Source organism: Salvelinus namaycush, chromosome 26 (assembly GCF_016432855.1).
Source record: "Salvelinus namaycush isolate Seneca chromosome 26, SaNama_1.0, whole genome shotgun sequence".
In the NCBI taxonomy this organism is placed as follows: domain Eukaryota; kingdom Metazoa; phylum Chordata; class Actinopteri; order Salmoniformes; family Salmonidae; genus Salvelinus; species Salvelinus namaycush.
The window spans coordinates 35,095,386-35,121,222 of record NC_052332.1 but is presented as its reverse complement, the minus strand read 5'-3'; the positions used below and the strand labels follow the sequence as shown (position 1 = coordinate 35,121,222).

The 25,837-nt window shown below is 42.0% G+C and overlaps 1 protein-coding gene across 1 annotated transcript; it reads right to left on the bottom strand.

Moving 5' to 3' along the window:
• Nucleotides 1–17,196: 17,196 nt before the first annotated feature.
• Nucleotides 17,197–25,500, bottom strand: LOC120021110 (macrophage colony-stimulating factor 1 receptor 1-like). Its single transcript, XM_038964750.1, has 21 exons — nucleotides 25,482–25,500; nucleotides 24,238–24,498; nucleotides 23,776–24,054; nucleotides 23,534–23,670; nucleotides 23,247–23,406; nucleotides 22,574–22,784; nucleotides 22,340–22,455; nucleotides 22,083–22,194; nucleotides 21,740–21,897; nucleotides 21,410–21,534; nucleotides 21,192–21,318; nucleotides 21,001–21,108; nucleotides 20,686–20,796; nucleotides 20,400–20,571; nucleotides 19,438–19,517; nucleotides 19,162–19,271; nucleotides 18,940–19,062; nucleotides 18,735–18,846; nucleotides 18,432–18,531; nucleotides 18,240–18,345; nucleotides 17,197–18,025 (listed from the first exon to the last, which is right to left on the bottom strand). The coding sequence occupies exons 1-21, from the start codon at nucleotides 25,498–25,500 to the stop codon at nucleotides 17,876–17,878; spliced, it is 2,877 nt and encodes a 958-aa protein (XP_038820678.1). The 3' UTR covers nucleotides 17,197–17,875.
• Nucleotides 25,501–25,837: the final 337 nt, after the last annotated feature.

Genomic DNA, 25,837 nt, shown 5'->3' with positions numbered 1-25,837 from the left:
TGCCTCTCAGGCTGGTATACTGTATGGAGCACCTGGCCTCCTGCCTCTCAGGCTGGTATACTGTACTGCTCTGTATAGATCACCTATCCTCCTGCCTCTCAGGCTGGTTTACTGTATAGAGCACCTGGCCTCCTGCCTCTCAGGCTGGTATACTGTATGGAGCACCTGGCCTCCTGCCTCTCAGGCTGGTATACTGTACTGCTCTGTATAGATCACATATCCTCCTGCCTCTCAGGCTGGTTTACTCTATAGAGCACCTGGCCTCCTGCCTCTCAGGCTGGTATACTGTACTGCTCTGTATAGATCACCTAGCCTCCTGCCTCTCAGGCTGGTTTACTGTATAGAGCACCTGGCCTCCTGCCTCTCAGGCTGGTATACTGTACTGCTCTGTATAGATCACCTAGCCTCCTGCCTCTCAGGCTGGTTTACTGTATAGAGCACCTGGCCTCCTGCCTCTCAGGCTGGTATACTGTACTGCTCTGTATAGATCACCTATCCTCCTGCCTCTCAGGCTGGTTTACTGTATAGAGCACCTGGCCTCCTGCCTCTCAGGCTGGTATACTGTATGGAGCACCTGGCCTCCTGCCTCTCAGGCTGGTTTACTGTACTGCTCTGTATAGATCACCTATCCTCCTGCCTCTCAGGCTGGTTTACTGTATAGAGCACCTGGCCTCCTGCCTCTCAGGCTGGTATACTGTATGGAGCACCTGGCCTCCTGCCTCTCAGGCTGGTATACTGTACTGCTCTGTATAGATCACCTATCCTCCTGCCTCTCAGGCTGGTTTACTGTATAGAGCACCTGGCCTCCTGCCTCTCAGGCTGGTATACTGTACTGCTCTGTATAGATCACCTAGCCTCCTGCCTCTCAGGCTGGTTTACTGTATAGAGCACCTGGCCTCCTGCCTCTCAGGCTGGTATACTGTACTGCTCTGTATAGATCACCTAGCCTCCTGCCTCTCAGGCTGGTTTACTGTATAGAGCACCTGGCCTCCTGCCTCTCAGGCTGGTATACTGTACTGCTCTGTATAGATCACCTAGCCTCCTGCCTCTCAGGCAGGTTTACTGTATAGAGCACCTGGCCTCCTGCCTCTCAGGCTGGTATACTGTAGTGCTCTGTATAGAGGGGAGAAGCAGAAGCACTCATTCTATGATTCAATGCTATAAAAAACAGCACATACTTAACTGCATGATGTCCCTATGGCTATAAGCTGTATGATCGTCTACTATCCTCCTCGACGCTCCTATCCCCAACAGGCTACAGTAATGATGTCCCTATGGCTATAAGCTGTATGATCGTCTACTATCCTCCTCGACGCTCCTATCCCCAACAGGCTACAGTAATGATGTCCCTATGGCTATAAGCTGTATGATCGTCTACTATCCTCCTCGACGCTCCCATCGCCAACAGGCTACAGTAATGATGTCCCTATGGCTATAAGCTGTATGATCGTCTACTATCCTCCTCGACGCTCCTATCGCCAACAGGCTACAGTAATGATGTCCCTATGGCTATAAGCTGTATGATTGTCTACTATCCTCCTCGACGCTCCTATCCCCAACAGGCTAATGTAATGATGTCCCTATGGCTATAAGCTGTATGATCGTCTACTATCCTCCTCGACGCTCCTATCCCCAACAGGCTACTGTAATGATGTCCCTATGGCTATAAGCTGTATGATCGTCTACTATCCTCCTCGACGCTCCTATCCCCAACAGGCTACAGTAATGATGTCCCTATGGCTATAAGCTGTATGATCGTCTACTATCCTCCTCGACGCTCCTATCCCCAACAGGCTACAGTAATGGTGTCCCTATGGCTATAAGCTGTATGATCGTCTACTATCCTCCTCGACGCTCCTATCCCCAACAGGCTACAGTAATGATGTCCCTATGGCTATAAGCTGTATGATCGTCTACTATCCTCCTCGACGCTCCCATCGCCAACAGGCTACAGTAATGATGTCCCTATGGCTATAAGCTGTATGATCGTCTACTATCCTCCTCGACGCTCCTATCCCCAACAGGCTACAGTAATGATGTCCCTATGGCTATAAGCTGTATGATCGTCTACTATCCTCCTCGACGCTCCCATCGCCAACAGGCTACAGTAAACTTTAGATATGTCTTGCCTGTCTTTGTAAATCACTGATGTTTCGACATCACCCTATTCCGTTTTACCCTTGATCTGTACCTTTCACCCTATTTCAGCATTTCCTTGGGTGTCAGTGTTGTCATGGTGATCTGTGGAGTGAATATTCTACAACTACAATGTTTCTTTTGGATGATTGAGCTACAGAAATAGTTGAACAGTAATAGGGCCGTTAATGAGTTAGTATGCTTTATGAAACGATTTTCAAATTTTGGGGTCCTCTGGTATTAACGCAATGCTCTTTAATCAATGTCTCAATGCAATGTAAGAGTTGATGCAATCTCACATCTTACTTGTTGAACGCTTGAGTCCCCCTAGTGTACAACTGCTGTACATCCGTCATCATGCGTCATGCTGCTGGCGCAGGGACAGCCAGTCAGGCAGCCAGCCAGTCAGGCAGCCAGCCACCAAGGCAGCAAGGCAGCGAGCACAGCTCAGACCAGCCACAGTCATTACTCTTAATGAGCTCAATCCTCCCAAGTAGGGCCTCATCTACCTGATCTGGCTCACGCATTTCTCCCACAGCCGGAACACCCATTTCCTCCCAACAACTGCTCTGTTTCCCCCATTGTTTTCTGCTGAATGGTGCTTTTCAAACTGAGACACACACCTAACAAACTGTATTACTGTTCTGTAAATGCATTGTCTCTAGTGGGAGCAGGAGACTAAGGCAATGGAAGAGAAATGAATGGTATTGCATTGTTCCATGATCTCTCCCATAACAGGGTGAGGCGGCAGGTAGCCTAGTGGTTAAAGCACTGTACCAGTAACTGAAAGGTTGCTGGATCGAATCCCCGAGCTGACAAGGTAAAAATCTGTCGTTCTGCCACTGATCAAGGCAGTTAACCCACCCACTGTTCCCTGGTAGGCCGTCCGTCATTATAAATAAGAATTTGTTCTTAACTGACTTGCCTAGTTAAATAAAGGTATACAATCTAGTCAGCAGCTGGTCATTGTATGCTGTAAGCTAAGCAGCTCTATTGGGACAATGAAGATTTGTCCAGTTTGTAGAATTGACAATATTCTGCATGGCACAATAGTGATGATGTGCTCTTCCCGCAGCCACCTACCTCTCTTTTCTCCACATATTGAACACCACATTATGTATGGATGTATGGTGAATGTAAAATTCGATGAATACAAATCCTGTTTTTAATGTGGCGCAGAGTGCTGTAGGTGGATTTTCCAGTGCACAGTAGCAGGTCTTGTCAGTGCATATCTTAGATATCTGTGTGTGCAGTAAATCTCTTACAATCGGGAACGTGTTGGAGCTTGCACCTAATGCAACTCAGAAATGTGACCTCTCCTATGAGACAAAGACTAAGGTGTGAAGGAAGGGGAATTCCAATATGGCTGAAATGGTAGACAATAACCATAAAATAGGTAATATAATCTACACTGCTAACATTAGAGTCTGAGAACGAACAAGCGAATTCAAATGGAGAGATGGATTGGTACGTGAAAAATGTGCATGAATCCATTTGATCCATTTTAAAGGATGTGCCAAAGCATAATGTTGATGTACCTGTTTTATAAACTACACATTGTTAGATGCAACAGATCTCTGTAGATTCTCTTAACAGATGTGATCTGATGACAACAAAGGGTTGACGGTCAACAGATGGAGAAACACCAGTTTTATTCCGCCAAATAGAAGACAAAGATAACTAAGTGTCATCTCAGTGATAACAGACCAACTTGGACTCAGGGGTAGACGTAACATAGTAAATGTAAATACAGCCACTCCAATTAGTATGATATGTTACGTTTTGTATGGTATGTATTCATTTGTGGTTGTCCATCATCTATTTCGTATGTTACAAATTACAATTCGTAACAATTCAAATGTTACAAATTACAATTCTTATAATATGTTAATAATTTGCAAAACGTATGATACGTTACAAATCCCAATTTGTTGTGGCTAACGTCAGCTAGGTCGCTATACATTTACTATACATTTACTAGTTTATGAGACCAGGCTGTGTAGACAGACAAAGGCTGCAGGTGAGACATGAGAACAAGGCGGAAGGAAGCTATTCAGATCTATGCTAAGATCCTGTAAATCTCTGTGATGAGACAGGCAGACAGCTTCCAGGAACCTCCTCCGGCTCTGGATTTACTGGCAGGAAACTCAGCGGAATGTTGTGTTTCTCCCACATACACTGTAGACCATGGCCTGGGGCCCTCAATGTGTTCATAGAAAAACATTCACGTAAACCCACATACCACCAATGCAATAGGACCAACAGTAGTACGGATCCATGTTACCGTATGTACTCATTAGAGATGGATGATTCAGATTTCAGATGGAAATTCTGAAAGGGAAGCCATTATTTGGCTTTATTTTTTAAATGCGACCCGTCACAGGAAGCTAGGCGTATGCCGTACGTCACTTCTTCACAGAAGAGGTATTTTAATATATATTTTTTAATTGTGTGTTTCTTTGGGGCAGAAATGCCTTCTGGAACATGTGACCTTTCATGTGCCTTAAAAATAAAGTTGTATTCCATCTGTAAATATGAAATAAAATAGTTAAATTACGAGCCTAGTTGGTTTAGCCACGGAAAAATACAGGAACCTTCCCGGTAGCCATGAGTTAATGGATGGGCTGGACATGCTGGGAGATGAGTTTGTATTGGTCTGCCGTATATCATGCCTCTGTCTATAACGTGAGCTGTTCAGTACTGTATGCGTTGATAGTCCTTTCTGCCACAGCGTTTATGAAAGATATAACGTTAGCCGTTAATAACTACAAAAGTGTTTCTACTTTGGCCAACAACATTGATGCCCTGAATTTAGTAGGCGCTATCGAAAGATCAGTTGGAAAAAGTTTCTGCACAAGCCACGGTCAGTGTTAACCAGAGTGACTTGACACAACGCTGGCCAAACAAGACGTAGCTACAAACAAAACAGAGTTAAATGGTTCCAGTCTGCTGTGAAGCATTCATCCATGTAGAGTGCATTCGGAAAGTATTCAGACCACTTGACTTTTTCCACATTTTGTTAAGTTACAGCCTTATTCTAAAATGGGTTTCATCGTTTTTTCCCCCTCATCAATCTACACACAATACCCCATAATGACAAAGGAAAAACAGTTTTTTTGCAAATGTATAAAATAAAAAAACAGAAATATCACATTTACATAAGTATTCAGACCCTTTACTCAGTACTTTGTTGAAGCACGTTTGGCAGCGATTACAGCCTTGAGTCTTCTTGGGTATGACGCTGCAAGCTTGGTACACCTGTATTTGGGGAGTTTCTCCCATTCTTCTCTACAGATCCGCTCAAGTTCTCTCAGGTTGGATGGGGAGCATCGCTGCACAGCTATTTTCAGGTCTCTCCAGAGATGTTTGATCAGGTTCAACTCTGGGCTCTGGCTGGGCCACTCAAGGACATTCAGAGACTTGTCCCGAAGCCACTCCTGCGTTGACTTGGCTGTGTGCTTAGGGTCGTTGTCCTGTTGGAAGGTGAACCTTCACCCCAGTCTGAGGTCCTGAGCGCTCTGGAGCAGGTTTACATTAAGGATCTCTCTGTACTTTGCTCCGTTCATCTTTCTCTCGATCCTGTCTAGTCTCCCAGTCCCTGCCACTGAAAACATCCCCACAACATGTTACTGCCACCAACATGCTTCACCGTAGTGATGGTGCCAGGTTTCCTCCAGACTTGACACTTGACATTCAGGCCAAAGAGTTCAATCTTGGTTTCATCAGACCAGAGAATCTTGTTTAGGAATCTTGTACTTTAGGTGCCTTTTTGGCAAACTCCAAGCGGGCTGTCATGTGCCTTTTACTGAGGAGTTGCTTCAGTCTGGCCACTCTACCATAAAGGCCTGATTGGTGGAGTGCTGCAGAGATGGTTGTCCTTCTGGAAGGTTCTCCCATCTTCACAAACAAACTCTGGGGCTCTGTCAGAGTGACCATCAGGTTCTTGGTCGCCTCCCTGACCAAGGCCCTTCTCCCCAATTACTCAGTTTGGCCGGGCGGCAAGCTCTAGGAAGAGTCTTGGTGGTTCCAAACTTCTTCCATTTAAGAAGGATGGAGGCCACGGTGTTCTTAGGGACCTGCTGCAGACATTTTTTGGTACTCTTCCTCAGATCTGTGCCTCAACACAATCCTGTCTCGGAGCTCTACGGACAATTCCTTTGACCTCATGGCTTGGTTTTTAATCTGATATGCACTGCCAACTGTGGGACCTTATATAGACAGGTATGTGCCTTTCCAAATCACGTCCAATCAATTGAATTTACCACAGGTGGACTCCAATGAAGTTGTAGAAATATCTCAAGGATGATCAACGGAAACAGGATGCACCTGAGCTCAATTTTGAGTCTCTTAGCAAAGGGTCTGAATAGTTATGTAAATAAGGCTTTTCTGTTTTTTATTTTTAATACATTTGCAAAAATGTCTAAAAACCTGTTTTTGTTTCGTCATTATGGGGTATTGTTTGTAGATTGATGAACAACGTTTTTTATTTAATCCATTTTAGAGTACGGTTCTAACCTAACAAAATGTGGGAAAAGTTAAGGGGTCTGAATACTTTCCAAATACACTGTATATGGGTAAGAGTCTAGCTACATTTTCATATACGTTTCTAATTTTGTCAGAAAGTTGTTTTCATTGCAAGTTAAAGCGTACTGTTAGCTAGCTAGCTAAAAAACGTTAGTATGCTGGCTCGCTAGCTAACGTTACTTGTATGATCTTTGTAGTAATATTATTCTAATCAGAAATACATTTGCATTGCTAGTTATAGCCTAATGTTAGCTAGCTAGCTAACATTTAACCTAGGTGTCATAGCTGTAGTATGAATACAGCTATGACAATCAGTTTGTATTGGTAGTGGTATGAGTTGAGATTATGTCGTCAAATTAGCCAGGTGTGTCTGGGGGTGACTACGGCCATCTATTGTGTTTCATGAACACCCTGTCTAGACAATAGTGACCCATCCACTTAGCCAGATGTGGCTAGGGGGTGGTTATAGCATTTCTTTCACATGACCCATCAATTTAGACAATTGTGTCTGGGTAACTGTAATCTAATAGATATCTGGATGCTTTCTGTTTTGATATTGTTACTATGAAAATATGCAAGTAACCATTTCAACCATTTACACCTTCTGTATCCTGTGCATATGATATATAAACTTAGATTTTATTTGATATAGTGTGTGTTTACCAGAGACAGTAATGTGAAGAACAACATGACCCGCACCAAAGTCAGATTAGGATATAGGCCAAGGACTAGATCAAGTGTATTTCTACCTGGAGTTTTTCCTTATTGTAGGCTACTACTTTTACCTCTTTTAGTCTTGAAATCTGTCGTTGTTTACTACACTACTCACTCTGTTTAAAACATGGCTTCACATGTGAATCCTTAAAGAGATGGGTGGGGCTAAGGCTAAAGAGGGTATGAACGATGCTGAATGGGTACCAAAACATTCAAGAGCCATTTTCTCAAAAGTGGGGTTTATCAAAGCAGAATTACTTTCTCATTTCTAGCTCTGTCTCTACTTTTATCCAATGTAACAATCACAATTTCAGATTTTGCTACATAGGACCGAATCCAGGTGGTGGATCCCAAATATATTTAAATATAGCGGAGGGCCCCAAAACATTTGGTCTCAGACAAATATTGCCCTCAGATGTCTCTTGACATGCCAAGCTTTCATGAAAGTTTAGGAAAGGGCTTGAAAGGTTAATACAGCAATGTTCTTTGCTCATAGCACAGTAGGCTGGAATCTTTGTTTGACAGTATACATTATTTTCACACCTATTGTATCTTGGATGTGTTTTTTATTAGAAAGAAAGGTTAGTCTAAAGTTATTATCAGGTTCGTCTCAGGTTAGTCTCAAGTTAATCTAAAGTTATTATCAGGTTGGTCTCAGGTTTGTCTCAGGTTAGTCTAAAGTTATTATCATGTTGGTCTCGGTTTATTCTAAAGTTATTATTAGGTTAGGCTCATGTTAGTCTTAGGTTAGTCTCAGGTTGGTCTAAAGTAATTCTAAAGTTAGTCAAAAGTTAGTTTAAAATTAGTCAAGTTAGTCTAAAGTTATTATCAGGTTGGTCTCAAGTTAGTCTAAAGTTAGTTTTAAATTAGTTTCAGATTAGTCTCGGGTTAGTCTCAGGTTAGTCTAAAGTTAGTTTTAAATTAGTTTCAGATTAGTCTCAGGTTAGTCTCAGGTTAGTCTCAAGTTAGACTAAAGTTAGTCTCAGGTTAGACTCAAGTCTAAGGCGGCAGGTAGGCTAGTGGTTAGAGCATTGGACTTGTAACCGAAAGGTTGCAAGATCGAATCCCTGAGCTCACAAGGTAAACATCTGTCGTTCTGACCCTGAACAAGGCAGTTAACCCACTGTTCCTAGGCCGTCATTGAAAATAAGAATTTGTTCTTAACTGACTTGCCTAGTTAATAAAAAAATAAAAAAAAGTTAGTCTAACATTTGTCTCAGGTTAGTCCCAGGTTAGTCTCAATTTAGTCTAAAGTTAGTGTAAAGTTAGTCTAACAGTAGTCTAAAAATAGTCTCAAATTAGTCTAAAGTTGTCTAAAATGTGTCTCCGTTTAGTCCCAGGTTCCTGTAAATAGCCCACCCAACTACCTCATCCCTATATTGTTTTAAAAAAAAAATCCTTTGCACCCCAGTATCTCTACTTACACATTCATCTTCTGCACATCTATCACTTCAGTCTTAATTGCTAAATTGTAATTATTTTGCCACTATGGCCTATTTATTGCCTTACCTCCCTAATCTTACTACATTTGCACACACTGTATATAAATGTTTTTATTGTGTTATTGACTGTACGTTTCTTTATCCCATGTGTAACTCTGTGTTGTTGTTTGTGTCGCACTGCTTTGCTTTATCTTGGCCAGGTCGCAGTTGTAAATGAGAACTTGTTCTCAACTGGCCTACTTGGTTAAATAAAGGTGAAATAAAAAAATTAAATGATCAGATTAGTCTCAGGTTTGTCTAAAGTTATTCTCAGGTTAGTCTAAAGTTAGTTTAAAGTTAGTCTAGTTATAAGATTGGTGGAATGATTTTGAAAGTTGCATAAACGCTTATAAAATAAAAATAAAAAACATGGACTTTAAGTTGGAAGCATTTGTGGAAAACCCTACGTGGGAGATGCTGGATAATTGTGTGAAGGCAAATCTGCTCATCATCGCAAAGCATTATGACATAAAAGTTGCACATGCCGATTCAAAAGCAGTACTCAAAGAGTTAGTCTATACTGCTTAGGTGGAGGAGGAAAGCTTTCCGGAGAGGGAGGATGATGAAAAGGGTTCTACGGGTGGTAGAGTTCACCCCGTAGATGTACAATTGAGAAAGGTAGAACTAAAGGCAAAATGGGAACAACAGAAATTAGAGTTGGAGCACAGGGAAAGACAAGATGAGCGTGCAGTCAACCAACAAGAACAGGAACATGAGCATGCCATTTAACCTAGAGAGATCTGGAAGCACTCCAAATCCATTAAGGCCACCCTGCACCCTCAACAGAGTTTGATCTTGGTCGGAACAGCCGACTTGTACCGCCTTTCAATGAAAAGGAGGTGGATGTATACTTTACTCTGTTTGAGAGAATTGCCACATCCCTAAAATGGCCACGAGATATTTGGTCACTGCTCCTTCAAAGTATTCTTGTGAAAAAAACTCAGAAAGTGTACACCGCTTTATCTCTTGTCCAGAGTTCAGATTATGACACTGTTAAAGCTGCTATCCTTCAAGCTATCCTTTGGGCTTACGAGTTGGTCCCAGAGGCATACAGACAACAGTTCCGTAAATTACGAAAGACAGAACCACAAAGCCATGTTGAGTTTACAAAGGAACAAGCATGTCAAGGACCTTGAGGATTTAAAGACACTCATACTTCTCTAGCAGTTCAAGAATTGCCTTCATGAAAGGGTTGCCACCTACATTTATGAGCACAAGGATCTCACTCTTGAGAAAGCTGCAGTCCTTGTAGATGAGTTTGTGTTGACACATAAAACTACTTTCACAAACAAAGCATCAAGTAGTTATTCCTACGCAAAATCAATCCAGAGCAGTCACCTTCTACTGTGTCCTTTTCTACAGTGCCCAAAAGATAAAGTTAGTCAGAAAATAGATTTTTCGTATCCGCCAGTTTGTCATGACTGCCGTGAGAAAGGACACATTGTCTCTCATTGTCCTGAGTTGAAACTGAAAAATGAGAGAGAGAGAAAAGGCAGCTTCTTCTTGTGGGAGCACTCCAGCCCATTAAGTCTCTGGTTGGGAATGGTGTATCTCCTAAACAAGATTTTGGTTCAGATGTGTATGAACTCTTTGTTTCAGACGGGTTTGTATCTCTGTAGAATGGCGATGCTGTTAAGCAGTCAGTGAAGATACTGCGAGACACTTGGGCAGCCCAGTCTTTCATTTTGGAGGGTGTTTTGCCTTTGTCTGACAATTCAGAAAGTGGTTACAGTGTGTTAGTACAAGGCGTGGAGATGTGTTGTGTGGAAGCTCCTTTGTATAATGTGTAACTCTGATCTTACATCTTATATAATGTGGAAGTCTGATCTTATTTCTGGTTGCGTTGTCGTTGGAGTGAGGCTTAGCTTGCTGGTGAAGGGGGTCTCATTCATTTTGGGAAACGATTTGGCTGGAGGGTAGGCTGTGCCAAATCCTGTTGTTTGTAAGGAACCCAGAGTAGAGGAACCTGATGGGTTATCAGAAAAGTACCCTAGCGTATTCCGAATGTGTGCCGTTACACGTGCTATGTCTAAGAAAGGCTCCCGGAGCAAGTCTAGTGTTGAGGAGGATGTCAGCGATCCCACCATGGTTGATCTGTCTGAGACGTTTATGGGTGATCCTGAATTCGGTATATGTCCTGAGTTGAACTCTCCTTTGAAAACCCCAGGTGAGCGAGTTTGTAGAACCGCTGTAGGAAGAGATGGTCCCTACAGTTCACACTTCACTTTTTGCTGAGATACATCAAGAGGAGGAGTTTGATGAAGTTCATAGGGGTTACTTTGACAGAGATGGTGTTCTAATGAGGAGATGGTGTTCTAATGAGGAGATGGTGTTCTAATGAGGAAACGGTGTTCTAATGAGGAAACGGTGTTCTAATGAGGAAATTGTGTTCTAATGAGGAAACGGTGATCTAATGAGGAGATGGTGTTCTAATGAGGAAACGGTGTTCTAATGAGGAAATTGTGTTCTAATGAGGAAACGGTGTTCTAATGAGGAGACGGTGTTCTAATGAGGAGATGGTGTTCTAATGAGGAAACAGTGTTCTAATGAGGAGATGGTGTTCTAATGAGGAGATGGTGTTCTAATGAGGAAACGGTGTTCTAATGAGGAGATGGTGTTCTAATGAGGAAATTGTGTTCTAATGAGGAAACGGTGTTCTAATGAGGAGATGGTGTTCTAATGAGGAAATGGTGTTCTAATGAGGAAATGGTGTTCGAATGAGGAAACGGTGTTCTAATGAGGAAACGGTGTTCTAATGATGAAATGGCATTCTAATGAGGAGATGTTGTTCTAATGAGGAAATGGCGTTCTCATGCCACCTCTGGGCAAAACGATTGGCCCAGTGTATCTCAAATTGTCCTTGCAGTTACGCTTCGACAAGAGATACTGAGGTTGGCTCATGATATTTGTATGGCAGGCCATCTTGGAGTCAACAAGACGTATGACCGTATCTTACATAACTTCTTCTGGCCTGGTCTGAAACAGGATGGTGTGTCTTACTGTAAATCCCATCGTGTTTGTCAGCGGACAGCTAAACCGGACCAAGCTGTACTGGTTGTACCTTTGCAGCCTATTCCTGCTTTTGACAAACCTTTCATCAGGGTTCTAGTGGACTGTGTTGGTCCTTTGCCCAAAGCCAAGAGGGGTAACCAGTTTCTCTTAACCATCATGTGTGCTGCCACTTGTTTCCCTGAGGCCATTCCAGTGAGGACGATCACGGCTCCCAGTATTGTTAAAACTTCTTTAGGATTGGTGTGTCCCCTGCGGGAAGGTTGAGCTAACATAGGCTAATGCGATTAGCATGAGGTTGTAAGTAACAAGAACATTTCCCAGGACATAGACATATCTGATATTGTTCGAAAGATACAATTATTGTTAATCTAACTGCACTTTCCAATTTACAGTAGCTATTACAGTGAAAGAATACCATGTTATTGTTTGAGGAGAGTGCACAGTTTTGAACATGAAAAGTTATTAATAAACAAATTAGGCACATTTGGGCAGTCTTGGTACAACATTTAGAACAGAATGCAATGTTTAATTGGATCAGTCTAAAACTGTGCACATACACTGCTGCCATCTTGTGGCCAAAATCTAAATTGCACTTGGGCTGGAATAATACATTATGTGTTATATTCTCCTACATTCCTTTCACATTTCCACAAACTTCGAAGTGTTTCCTTTCAAATGGTACCAAGAATAAGCATATCCTTGCTTCAGGGCCTGAGCTACAGGCAGTTAGATTTGGGTATGTCATCTTAGGCAAAAATTTAAAAAAAGGGGCCAATCCTAAATAAATTATTTTTAACGTTTGGATTTCCACAGGTAGTGTAATCGGACCAAATTTAGAATTTCATGTCAAAGGTTATTCCTGCAAGTGCTACAATAGTTGGGTGTAACCCATTGCTCCTATTGTACCTACCACCCAGTCTCAAGGTGCTCTTGAGAGATTTCATCAGACTTTGAAGTCCATGTTAAGAGCTTACTGCTTTGAGTTGGAGAAATACTGGGATGAAGGGGTCCCTCTTGTGCTGTTTGCATCGGAAGGTTGATCAGGAATTTCTCGGTTTTCTTTCAAATGTTTCTTTCAAATGATTTTGTGTTTGGACATCATGCCAGAGGTCCTTTGAGCTTTGTGAGATAAAGGTTGTTGCAGGGCGACACAAACACAAACCTGTTGGAGCATGTTAGCGCTTTTCGATAAAGATTGCAATGTGCCTGTGAAGGTGCAAACGAAAGTTTGGTACGATCAAATGGCCTGAAAACGAACTTTCGATGTGGTTGACCCAGTCCTGGTTTTGTTGCCCGTTCTGGGGTCACCATCAATCTCGCTTTTCAGGCCTTTACCCCATAGTGAAAAGAAAATGGTAATTTGGAGTACATCATCGCCACACTGGAGCGGAGGAAGAAACAGACGGCTGTGTTATGTCAACATGTTGCAACTGTACTTCACCCGGTACGATTGGACAGAGAAAGTCTGTGGAAACCAGTAATGATGTTCTGCCTGTAGCCACTGCTGCCACTGTTCAGGCTGTGTAAGGGCTATTTGACCAAGAAGGAGAGTGATGGAATGCTGCATCAGATGACCTGGCCTCCACAATCACCCGACCTCAACCCAATTGAGATGGTTTGGGATGAGTTGGACCGCATTGAGAAGGAAAAGCAGCCAACATGTGCTCAGCATACGTGGGAACTCCTTCAAGACTGTTGGAAAATAATTCCAGGTGAAGCTGGTTGAAAGAATGGCAAGAGTGTGCAAAGCTGTCATCAAGGCAAAGGGTGGCTACTTTGAAGAATCTCAAATATAAAATATATTTTGATTTGTTTAACACTTTTTTTAGTTACTACATGATTCCATATATGTTATTTCATAGTTTTGATATCTTCACTATTATTCTACAATGTAGAAAATAGTCCAAATAAAGAAAAACCCTGGAATGAGTAACTTTGTCCAAACTTTTGACTGGTACTGTTTATATATATATATACAAATGTGTCTGTTTTGTCTATTTAAGTGTTGACAGACAGTAGACACCACGTTTATGCTGGAAAAGGCGACGCATTTAAATTGATAATGTTCTGAAATGGAAGATGTTTTCTGTTGGTTGTGAGCAAACTTGTCCAATAAAAATATAGGATATATTTGTGGTCTTAAGGGGGAAGGTGTTACAGGCTTTAGTTTTTTCATGTATATTCCAAGGTTGTACGTTAGCACGTGGGGCGCACCAATTGTTGTCACCTCTTTAGTCAGTATGGGTTACACCTGTGCTGGCTTGTCATCTATTTAGTCAGAATGTGTTTCACCTTTAGTTGGCTCTCCCTATTTGATTTCTAGACAAACAATACTTATTCGATTTTCGATTTTGCTCCACTTATTGGTTTACTTTCTGTCTTTAAGTTTGGTGTGGGTTTTAATTCTGTTTGCCTGTTCTTGGGTAAATTTAGTGGGGGCTCATGGTGGGTGTATTTTAGGCCCCAGTTGTTTTTGCTAGTCAACTTTCAGTGGACACTCCTACGAGTGTCTTCCAGAACCCCTCCTAAAACCCCATCTGTTTCGTTTTGGTTACTGACTCTTTGTTAGTTCCCCCTTCTCTTCGAGTGACATTATTTGGTTTTCTTGCTGGGGAACATAACCTTAGTCTAAAGTTATTATCAGGCTAGTCTAAAGGTAGTCTCAGGTTAGTCTGACGTTAGTTTTAAGCTATTATCAGGTTAGTCTCATGTTAGTCTCAGGTTAGTCTCATGTTAGTAAAAAGTTAGTCTAACGTTAGTCTCAAGTCATTATCAGGTCAGTCTCAGTTTAGTCGAATGTTAGTCTCAAGTTAGTCCCAGGTTAGTCTCATGTTAGTCCCAGGTTAGTCTCAAGCTAGTCCAAAGTTAATCTAAGGTTAGTCTCAGGTTAGTCAAAAGTTATTATCAGGTTAGTCTCAGGTTAGTCTAAAGTTATTATCAGGTTAGTCTCAGGTTAGTCTAAAGTTGTTATCAGGTTAGTCAAAAGTTAAGGATGTAATAGAATGAGAAATAAGAGTGATATCTCACAGTGAGAGGATGTTGGTGAGGATCAATCTGTGAGAAGTAGCATGTAACCTTTAGCCTCGCAAGCAGCCTGATCTTGCGAGCTTACATGAATGTTCGCTGAATGGATAACGGGAATCAGTCGGGTAATTATGAGGCTACGTCACCTTAGGCAACATATTGAGATGTAGCTGGGTGGCTAGTTTCTTAGAACTCTGTTTAATTGTGTGCAATGGTGCTACCCCCTAGTGGTACAAACAGTCACATACCGTTAATGCTTATAGTAGGGCAACTGTTCATAAAAGATCAGCATAAATTATTCGTCTGTGGTTTGTCATCAATCATTCTTACTCTTTTTATATCCAATCTCTCTTGTGGATTTTAACTTTTTATGGTTCGTTTTTGTGGTTATGAAGGGGTATGTGCCATCTTCCAGAATTGCAAAATAGTTTAGCAGGAGAAGTAACTTGAATGTTTATGCAATGTCTAGGTTCTTGTTTTTCAAGAAATGAGGGCAAACTCAGCACTTCCTGATAGTAAAAATAAAAGGTTTACTTCTCCGAAATTGTTATATATGAAAGAATATTTTGGGTAGGTATGCATGGAAAACATACCCTTTACCATGAGTGGCTATGGGGTCAAAGAAATGTATAGTAGCCTACCTGATAGAATAACTTTGCAGGGAATATATGATACTACAACAACTAACTATTATGAACTGGTATCAGGAATTCATAGAAGGTAGGAAATGAATTTGAACTTTTTTATTTGATTACATACTTACAGTACATTTCCATGTATTGGTAAAATGTTCTTACACTCAAGGCAAGACCAAAAATACAGTAATTGTTTTGTTACATTGTTACAAGCACTTTTAATAGGGAAAATATGTTGCTACAATTCATAATAATATACCTACAGTACCAGTCAAAAGGTTGGACACACCTACTCATTCAAGGGTTTTTCTTTATTTTGACTATTTTCTACATTGTAGAATAATAGTGAAGACGTCAAAACTATGAAATAACACATGGAATCATGTAGTAACCAAAAAAGTGTTAAACAAATCAAGTTTTTGAAATGTTCCTGATTGACTGACCTTCATGTCTTGTTCCTCTTTGCTTATTTGAGCTGTTCTTGACATAATATGGACTTGGTCTTTTACAAAATAGGGCTATCTTCTGTGTACCACCCCTACCTTTTCACAACACAACTGATTGGCTCAAACAAATTAAGAAGGAAAGAAATTCCACAAATTAACTTTTAACAAGGCACACTTGGTTGAGAGAATGCCAAGATTGTGCAAAGCTGTCACCAAGGCAAAGTTTGGCTACTTTGAAGAATCTGAAATATAAACACTTTTTTGGTTACTACATGATTCCATATGTGTTATTTCATAGTTTTGATGTCATCACTATTATTCTACAATGTAGAAAATAGTACAAATAAAGAAAAACCCTTGAATGAGTAGATGTGTCCAAACTTTTGACTCTCATCCCCTTGGAACGAGCCCAACCAAAACTAATCTCCAAAACAGCAAAACGTGTTCAAAATAAATTGTGAGCCAAGGCTACACACTGGCTAAACACAAAACACAAAAGTTATTGACTGCCCACCATAATATAAAAACATTTTCGCAGTAACTATGTCTTGTGTTACTTAGGCATATTGAAACGTTGATCTCAGTTCAGTAAAACTGGTGTTGAGAACTTTGTGAGTATTGGAAACAAATGAAACTGCATATGTAAGTGGCTCCATTCTCCAATCATTTTTAAAGAGATGCATTAAGCAGTGGCTCACGAAGCAGTATTCATGGCAGGCTTCACCAAAAAACTTACCAAGAAAAAAACATAAAATAATTTCCTTTCATCTGTGTTTCATAATTTTCTTTCAAGTCGCAAGAGGCTGAATGTGTCCCTCCAGAGAAAGCATCCGAGTGAGCCAAACAGCGCCCCTCTGTCTCTGTATGTGTAGCCCATCTATCTGATGCTGTCTGGTGAAAAAGAGTATGACATTGTTGCCGCCCGTAGCATTGAATGCAAGGGAATACAGCAAGCATTTGGCCTCCCTTGATAAAAATTTAAATGAAATAATAACCAATCGGCGTTGAGCTAAACTGAGTGAGCTCAACTGTGAATGGTCCTGGCGCACCAAAAAAAAGTGTCAAGGGAAGCCAGCTTGTATTTGCTTCACACAAATAACATCATCAAAAGCAAAACGTCATTGACAGAAACAACTTGAATTGTTGCATCACATTGTGTCATTGTTAGGCTAGCGAGCAAACATTTTAGCCAGGTAGCCTAGGACAACTAAAACTAAAAGCGTGTACTGTATGACAGAGTCATAGACCGTTTCCTCAACATGGAAGAGAGGAGGATGGCATTGGCGTTTCTCTACAAGTAGGGTGAGATGTTTTTTTCTAGTTGCACAAACAGAGGACAGCGGTTGCTCTCTGGTTTTGTGATGAAACAAAGGTGTGGTTGAAATAATTCTGCCACTGTATCTTCTTATTGTCTCGGCCTTAGACCTATATATCACGGTGTCAAGGCATATGAACTAACAGGTTATAGAGCAAATAATGCAATTATCACAACACACAGGTTGTAATATGGCTTTTTTTCCCCTGACTCGGGTTCCCTAGGGATTTTACCCACGCATCGCTACTGGCATTAAGTTGTCACAGTCCGATCAGAGTTTGTAAAATATCTTGATCTGTGTAAATATAAAAGTTAAATGCGTAGAATAATGTCTGGGTTTATGGTCATTTTCTGTACATAAAATGTTGAAGGCATACACGCTTAGTTCCTTTTAAAACTGTTGTTGCTTACTGGAACTTGACTTTGTACTTCGTAAAAAAGGTACTATATGACACTAAAACCATGTTCTGTACAATGAGAGTCAAGACATTTGGATAATTTGGTGTGTCTAGTCCATCCAACTCTTGGCTATGACTGGCAGACAGTCATCTATGAATGTATAGTAATGGAGGATGGCCTGATGTGCTCTCAGCAGAACTGGTAGTTGTTATTCCTCATCAGGGGCTTTTCCTCTTCTTCATGGTTCAGTGTCTGATCACAATCCTCACTAATCTTAGCTTGGTCACTCTGCTCTCCTGCCTCCTGCTGTGGCGTCTTGTCCTGCACATTCCTGTAGGTCTGGCAGAAGAAAGGATACTTTGTGTCAAATTAAAAGTGTTGATGTCCCCAAACCATTTTATCCACCAAATTATATTATTCTTACTGTAAATACATTTTAGGAGTACAGAAAATCCTGCTTTAGGAAATAATAAGAAGTTAGCAGAATGCTAAGAGAGAGACTGTAAATGTAAAATGTAAAAAGACTACAGTGGGTCACTTGAGTCCATCTGACCTGGTCTGGCTGGTCAGGCAGTAGACTCTGGATAAGCTGGCCAATGGTACTGAAGGTTGGACGCACTGTTGGTTCCATGTTCCAACACATCTTCATGATGGTGTATCTGAGGAGAACTCTCAGTTTCAGATACTGCAGCAGGTTGTCAGGTTACATCATCTCTTTTCGCCGATCTTGAAGTATAATACTCACATCTCTGGAGGGGCAAAGTCCGGCTGTGACATGTGGCATCCATCTTTGATCATCTTGTAAAACCGGGTGTCCACCACAATATTAGGGTATGGGCTCTTACCTAGAAATAACAACAAAACATTTATTTAAAAAAATATATATATATTTTATCACATACTTTGATTCGACATAAGACATTATTTTTGTCATCACGTGCCAGAGTGACCTAGCCTGATCCCAGATCTGTTTGTGCTTTTGCCGACTTCAATTTCATTGGCAAGCGAACAGACAGACTGGCACCCATGCTAAGTGTCAGTGACCCACCCAGAGAGAAGACCTCCCACAGCAGTATCCCATAGGACCAGACATCACTCTGCACTGTGTACACACAGTCAAAGATGCTCTCGGGGGCCATCCACTTCACTGGCAGACGGGCCTGGGAAGGAACATAGTTCACAATCATTGGAGAATCTGAGCTTCCTAAACTAAAGTGATTTCTTTATTCCTTTATATTGTTTTATTAACTCACATTTCCTTTCACCACATAGTTGGAGTCATTCTCGATGTCTCGAGCGAGCCCAAAGTCGCAGATCTTAGCCACGTGGCCATCGGTCAATAGGACGTTCCTAGCGGCCACGTCCCTGTGAATGCACTGCAAAGACAACATTGGTTTCACTCATATAATCATGTGTCAATCTGCATGTTACACTACATGAGTTGACTTTAAATTACAATTACATTTTTCTATTACATTTTTGGATGCAAGGAAGTCCATTCCCTGAGCCACCTGATAGGAGACCCTCAACAAGTCTTCTATGTCCAGTGACCAGGTGTCTGTCTCTGGATCCTCACATAAAGAACCTATGACGAAGAGAGAGACTATATGAGACTTAACAGTGTATATTACCACCCTTCAATCCATAACCTAGCAGAGAGATAGAGAGAAAGATCGAGGAAGAGTGTATAACGCCCTTCCACTCCACAACCCTCTCTGTGTTACTGCAGTGTGTAGACGGATGTTAATTACCCATAGGGCAGTATTTGGGCCTCTGCGCTGGATGCATGGCCTGGTAGTTGTCTGAGCTGGAGCAGGAGATCCCACTGTCACTGCAGACACATAAAGGACTGAGAGGTTACACTACGGTCTACACTGGACAGGTACACTGAGTGGACAAAACATTAAGAACACCTGCTCTTACCATGACATAGACTGACCAGGTGAATCCAGGTGAAAGCTATGATCCCTTAGTGATGTCACTTCTTAAATATACTTACATCAGTGTAGATGAAGGGGAGGAGACAGGTTAAAGAAGGATTTTTAAGCCTTGAGACATGGATTGTGTATGTGTGCCATTCAGGCGATGAAGTGCCTTTGAACAATGTGTGGTAGTAGGTGCCAGGTGCACCGGTTTGTGTCAAGAACTGCAACGCTGCTGTGTTTTTCCCACTCAACAGTTTCCGGTGTGAATCAAGAATGATCCACCACCCGAAGGACATCCAGTCAACTTAACACAACTGTGAGAAGCATTGGAGTCAACATTGGCCAGCATCCCTGTGGAACGCTTTCGACACATTGTAGAGTCCATGCCCTGACAAATTGAGGCTGTTCTGGTGTTTCTAATCTTTTGTACACTCAGTGTATTCTGTGTAGAAATGAAAATGTACGGTCAGTGATAACGTAGAGACCATGACGTGCGTCAAGAGGCATGAATGCCTTGTTAGTATAGAATGTAGATTTTGATACGGCACCACAGAGAGCAATGCATAAAATGAGGGCAGAGGAGGTCCCTGGCTAGAAGAATGCACAGCTTTGTCACCTGGTTGACGGTATATAAAACATGTGTGGAGACTGAAACTTGTGCCTCACATCTATTTCTCATTTCTCGTTTTGGTGCACTTTCACTAACCCAGAAACCATGTCTCTGGTGGGAGAATGGAGAAAGGAGAGTGAGTTGAGACGAGAGGCATGTTAGTGATCGTTCAGCCCACCTCCTGACACGAGACTCCTGGCTACATGTGTTCTTGTAGTGATCACTATCCCCTGGAACCTCTGGAACCCCTGGTCCACTCAGGATGGAGTCCAGGAACAGCTTGGCCTTGCCACGCAGGAAGTTCAGCAGGTCGCCATGGCTACAGTACTCTGTGATCATCAGCATTGGGCCTGTGGTCGAACACAACAATGAGATGACCGATTTGGTTAACCAATGAAACTCACCCTACAAGTCATGTTACCTTCTTCTATGGAAATGCAAGTACAGAAAAGAGTTTGTCCCACCTCCTTGAGTACACGCCCCCAACAGGTTAACAATGTTGTCATGACATCCCAGGTGACTGAGGATCTTCAGTTCTGACATCAGAGCTTCTCTCTCCTCTGAGTGGGCGCTTGCTGCTGAGGAGGAGGAGGAGGAGTAACTCTTTCATTATTGCATATACTGAGATACTGCTTCATCTATGATGGGAACTACTTTCATGCCAGCATGTATCCAATAGCAGTTATGTATTGTACAATCATTTTGACTTCCTTCTGTAAATTAAAAGCAATGCTGTAGGGTTAAAGATGTTTAGGAACAGTATGAGGAGGCTAACTCACGCTTGAGCATCTTTACTGCCACACGGGTGGTCCTGTTGTCATCGGTCCCCAGACCATAGGCAGTGGCCTCCACAACTTTCCCAAAAGCCCCTGCTCCCAGAATCTGGCCTGGAACACAGAGTATTCAGTCAGTCATTACTGTTTCATGACCTGATCTCTGTTTTAACCCCCAAAACGACAATAAAACATACCAAGCCTCAGCTTATCACGAGGGAACTCCCACTTCTTGTTATAAGGAAGTTGTGTAGGGTCAATAAAGGTGTAGTTATTCCCATCATTGGCCTCGATGATCTTCCACCGGACTTCATATTTGGGTTTCTATGAGAGAAAACATATGTTGTGTAATGGTCTAACTGCAAATGTATTTGGGCAGTGAAAGCCAATGAACGAGTCAGTAAATGCAGCTCACCTGCTTGTATTTGTACAGAACGATGACAAGCAGTAGGAACAGAAGGGCTGCTGTGCTGGTGGCTCCAATGAGAGTGGGGGTGAACAGCTCGGACATTACAAATGTTGGAGTGGCAGCAAGAACATCTAAAACATAGCAAACAACACAGTACATTTGGATGCCCTTGAAGTCAGCTCATGACATTATTCAATACTGAACAGGGAAAGGAGAAATAACACTACCCGTGGCTGTTTCAGTACTAGTCATAGTAAGAGACCACCGGCCCCATGTGAGAATCTCACTAAACGTTTGTTTGTGCAGTATACTATATAGCTGTAATGGTCGTCTTACGCGATACGAAGGTGACCCGATTTTTGCCAGCAAAGTTAAAGGTGACACACTCCACTGTGACCTCCTCAGTTGAGGGACTGAGGGTCAGCTCACTCTGCACCTCCATGGTGCTGGTGAAGAGAGGCTGCACCTCCACGGTGTCATTGTCCGCATCACACCTGACAACAGAGGAACGTCAAGATGAGCACAGACAGTAGGCCTGTTTCATTTAAGAGTGAAACAGCTCTCTCTGCATATTTTGCTGTGCAAAGCTCTTGGCTTATTGTTATCCAGTTAGAGAACCTACAATCAATCAAATTGAGTATATAAAGCCCTTTTCTACAGCATCAGTTTTTACACCTACGTGCTTTGTATTCCTGGGCACTGGTACCAGAGGATTGTGGGAGCTGGGTATCCAGAGGAGGTGCAGATCAGGGTGGTAGAATTCTTCAGTCTGAGCATGGCACTGGGTTTCTCTACTCAGTCAGAGAGGACAGACAGCATCACACTGTGTAAGTCATCATCACGTCACTCTCACAGTACACGGCACAGTTTTGCTCCATATTTTCTCGCTAGTTTGATAGTCGGTGTGACCGGTCACATTGGAATAAGATATCTTACGGTAGACTTGGATATTGAAGGTGATGGAGCTGTCGAGGCGCGTGCTCCTGGTGTGGAGGGTGTACTGGCCCCTCTCCTCAGACCTGACTCTGTGTAGCAGCAGGCTGCTCTCGTACCTACAGGATGACAGGACAGGATCAAATAACAGCACCGGCTCCTGTATTTATTCAGCATCTTTTACAAATGATGTGGTATACACATTCAAAGCAGGGTAATTATTGGGAAAATAATGACCTGTAATTGTCTTGGGCGGTCCATGTGTCGCCATGAGTGGAGATGTTGTGACTGTGAGACATGGGCACGTCCCACCAATGCTCCTTGATTTGGGGATAGGCCTCGATCAGAATGCTTATCTCAAGGTTCTCCCCTTCTTTCACATTGACTAAGGAGCCATTATGGTATAGATTGGGTGACAGGCGGGGTATGAACCTAATGTAAGGCTCGTCTGAAGAAGGGAGAAAGACAAACAGAGAGAGAACATTTAAAGATAACATTATTTTGATCACAAACTTCAACAAAACTTAACATTTTAAATTATCACACCACAATTTCCTTTGAGGATGCTAAGCTGATTTTCACTTTTAAAACAGGTTTCCATGTTTGGTGTTTGTGGAGATCAACACTAGCTTTGTACTACCATCCTGATCTCGCAGGCTTACGTAAATATGATCCCATGTAGCGAAACATATTAGATGTTAGCCAAACATATTAAATGTTAGCCAAACATATTAGATGTTAGCCAAACATATTAAATGCTAGCCAAACATATTAGATGCTAGCCAAACATATTAGATGCTAGCCAAACATATTAGATGCTAGCCAAACATATTAGATGCTAGCCAAACATATTAGATGCTAGCCAAACATATTAGATGGTAGATCAACACTCCCTTTCCCTAATGCTTACCTACGACCTGCAGGTAGGTGGTGGATCTGTTGGCCCCAGCCTCATTCATGGCTGTACAGGTGAAGTTTCCTGTGTCAGACATGGTCACAGCCGGGATAGTCACAGTACTGGTGATGTGGACCTGCTTGTCCTGCATTACTTTTTGTAAGAAGTTCAATGCCTGTATATATATAAACAACACCAACATATCAGTTCAGATCTTCAGACAGATACTGGATCATACAAGCTAATAGGAAACATATATGATTTAATGATAGAAATTGAGGACAGGTTACTGTTTAACTGACTTTGAGGGAGGAGTGTTTCCAGGTGATGTTGTAGAAGTGGTTAGGGTTACTGGTGATGCAGGGGATGAGGAGCTCCTCTCCAACAATACTAACATACCCATCTACCTCAATTAACACAGACGGTGGCCAACGCAACCCTGGAACATACACATAGAAGTAGATGTGTTTAGATGCTTTGGGACTAATAACCTCAATGCAATGTCCAACAAATACAAAATGCACAGACATCTACTTCATCTTACTTTGAACGACATTGATGTTGATGTCTTTGGAGCGTGTTGTGACCCCATTGATCTTTGCGCTGCAGATGTAGTTTGCACTGTGGCTGGTCAGAAGGTGTCTGATGAGGATCCCTCTCCTGGGATTGACAGTGTAGTTCATGTCGGGGGGTGTTGGGTCTCCGTTGGCCATACGGAGGGACAGGTCTGTGGCACTGGGGTCTGTCAGCTGACAGAGGAGAAGATCCCCGCCCTCCTTAACATCTCTCATGTTGCGGGGGGTTACCAGAACATTAATGGGATCTATAAGGAACATAACAGGTTGAGCAATGTTGACTTAACTTGTGACATATTAGCTGATAAACATACAATGTTGTGTGTGGCTTTGGCAGCTGGACAGATAATAATAATGATAACTTAACATTTCTAGAGCGCATTTCCCACTCTCAACGTCCATAAAAGATGTCATGTCATGAAAACACTTACCTTTCACATAGATGTGGACCTCTGAGAACAGGTCTGGTTGGTTGTCATACACACACTTGTATGTGCCAGTGTAGTCTGCTGTAAGGTGCCTGGTGGAAATCATACTCCCCTGTTTAGTGTTCCTCTTTTTGAACGCTGTGGTAGACCAGGTGGCTGTGCTGTCCCCCTCACAGGTCAAGGTGAACGACGTTCCTAAAGGCAAAGTCCTCTCAGCCTCCCACAGCAACACAGAGTTCAGCTTGATCACTGGAGGACTTCGCTCTGTCAACAAACCAAACACAGAACCAGGAATAAACTATCAAGATTAACAATCCCTCACATGTCCATCACATGTCCCTCACATGTCCCTCACATGTCCCTCACATGTCCATCACATGTCCCTCACATGTCCCTCACATGTCTATCACATGTCCCTCACATGTCCCTCACATGTCCCTCACATGTCCCTCACATGTCCCTCACATGTCTATCACATGTCCCTCACATGTCCCTCACATGTCCCTCACATGTCCCTCACATGTCCCTCACATGTCCCTCACATGTCTATCACATGTCCCTCACATGTTTCCTCACATGTCCATCACATGTCCCTCACATGTTTCCTCACATGTTTCCTCACATGTTTCCTCACATGTCCCTCACATGTTTCATGGAATATAGACATAGACTACGGTAATAATAGATTTCAATGAATTATCACATTTGTAACTCTAAAACCTATCTTCTCAGGGATGAACATGTTCAAGTGGATGCCCCACTGATTTGTATTTATTCCGTTTATATATTTGATCTTCAACTTCAATCATTACATGTTTTAAATATGTGAACATTTGTTCAGAGATCTCTCCATTTGACACATTTGTAGGGAGATTGAATGCGCCGTGGACAGCTTGTTGTACAGATTGTTGTTTTTCAGGGTGGTGGTTGAAAATGTTTTGAACATTTTAAAGAAAAATTTAACACTGATCCATCCTTGCATCAGGAGTAATAGTCAGATGGAATTGAGTCATCAGCAGTAAATGCAGAGCCGGACAGATAGAACAGGATCTACCTTGGACAGAAGAGGAAGAACAATTTAAAGCTACAATATTTAACTTTTTGGGGCGACCCCACCAAATTCATAAAGAAATATGAGTTATAGATCTCTCATTCCCATTGAAGGCCAGTCTAAGAAGCAGTATATCTGTTCTATGTGCTCTATTTCTATGCCTCCCATTCTTAAGTTTAGTTTTTACGTCTTTTACTTTCTCGTTTGTACACCATCTTCAAACCGCTGAAATTACAATATTTTTGGTTACTGAAAAGATATTTCACTGCAGTTTGGATTGTACCAAGATTCTCTACATTGTTTGTTTTGTCACATTAACTGAAATTAGGCAAATTATTAGAATTTTAGCAACCAGGAAATGGCGGCGCATCACAAGGAAGACTTGTAAAATAAATGTTATTTTGAATCTGTTTATTTGGTTTTTAGGCGATTCAGACAGTGATGCTATACATTGGTAATCAATCATTTATGTTATAATCCAAAACAGTAAAAAATAAACAAATCAGATAATGTGATTTAGTACTGGGATATCAGACTGTGATTGGTTCATAA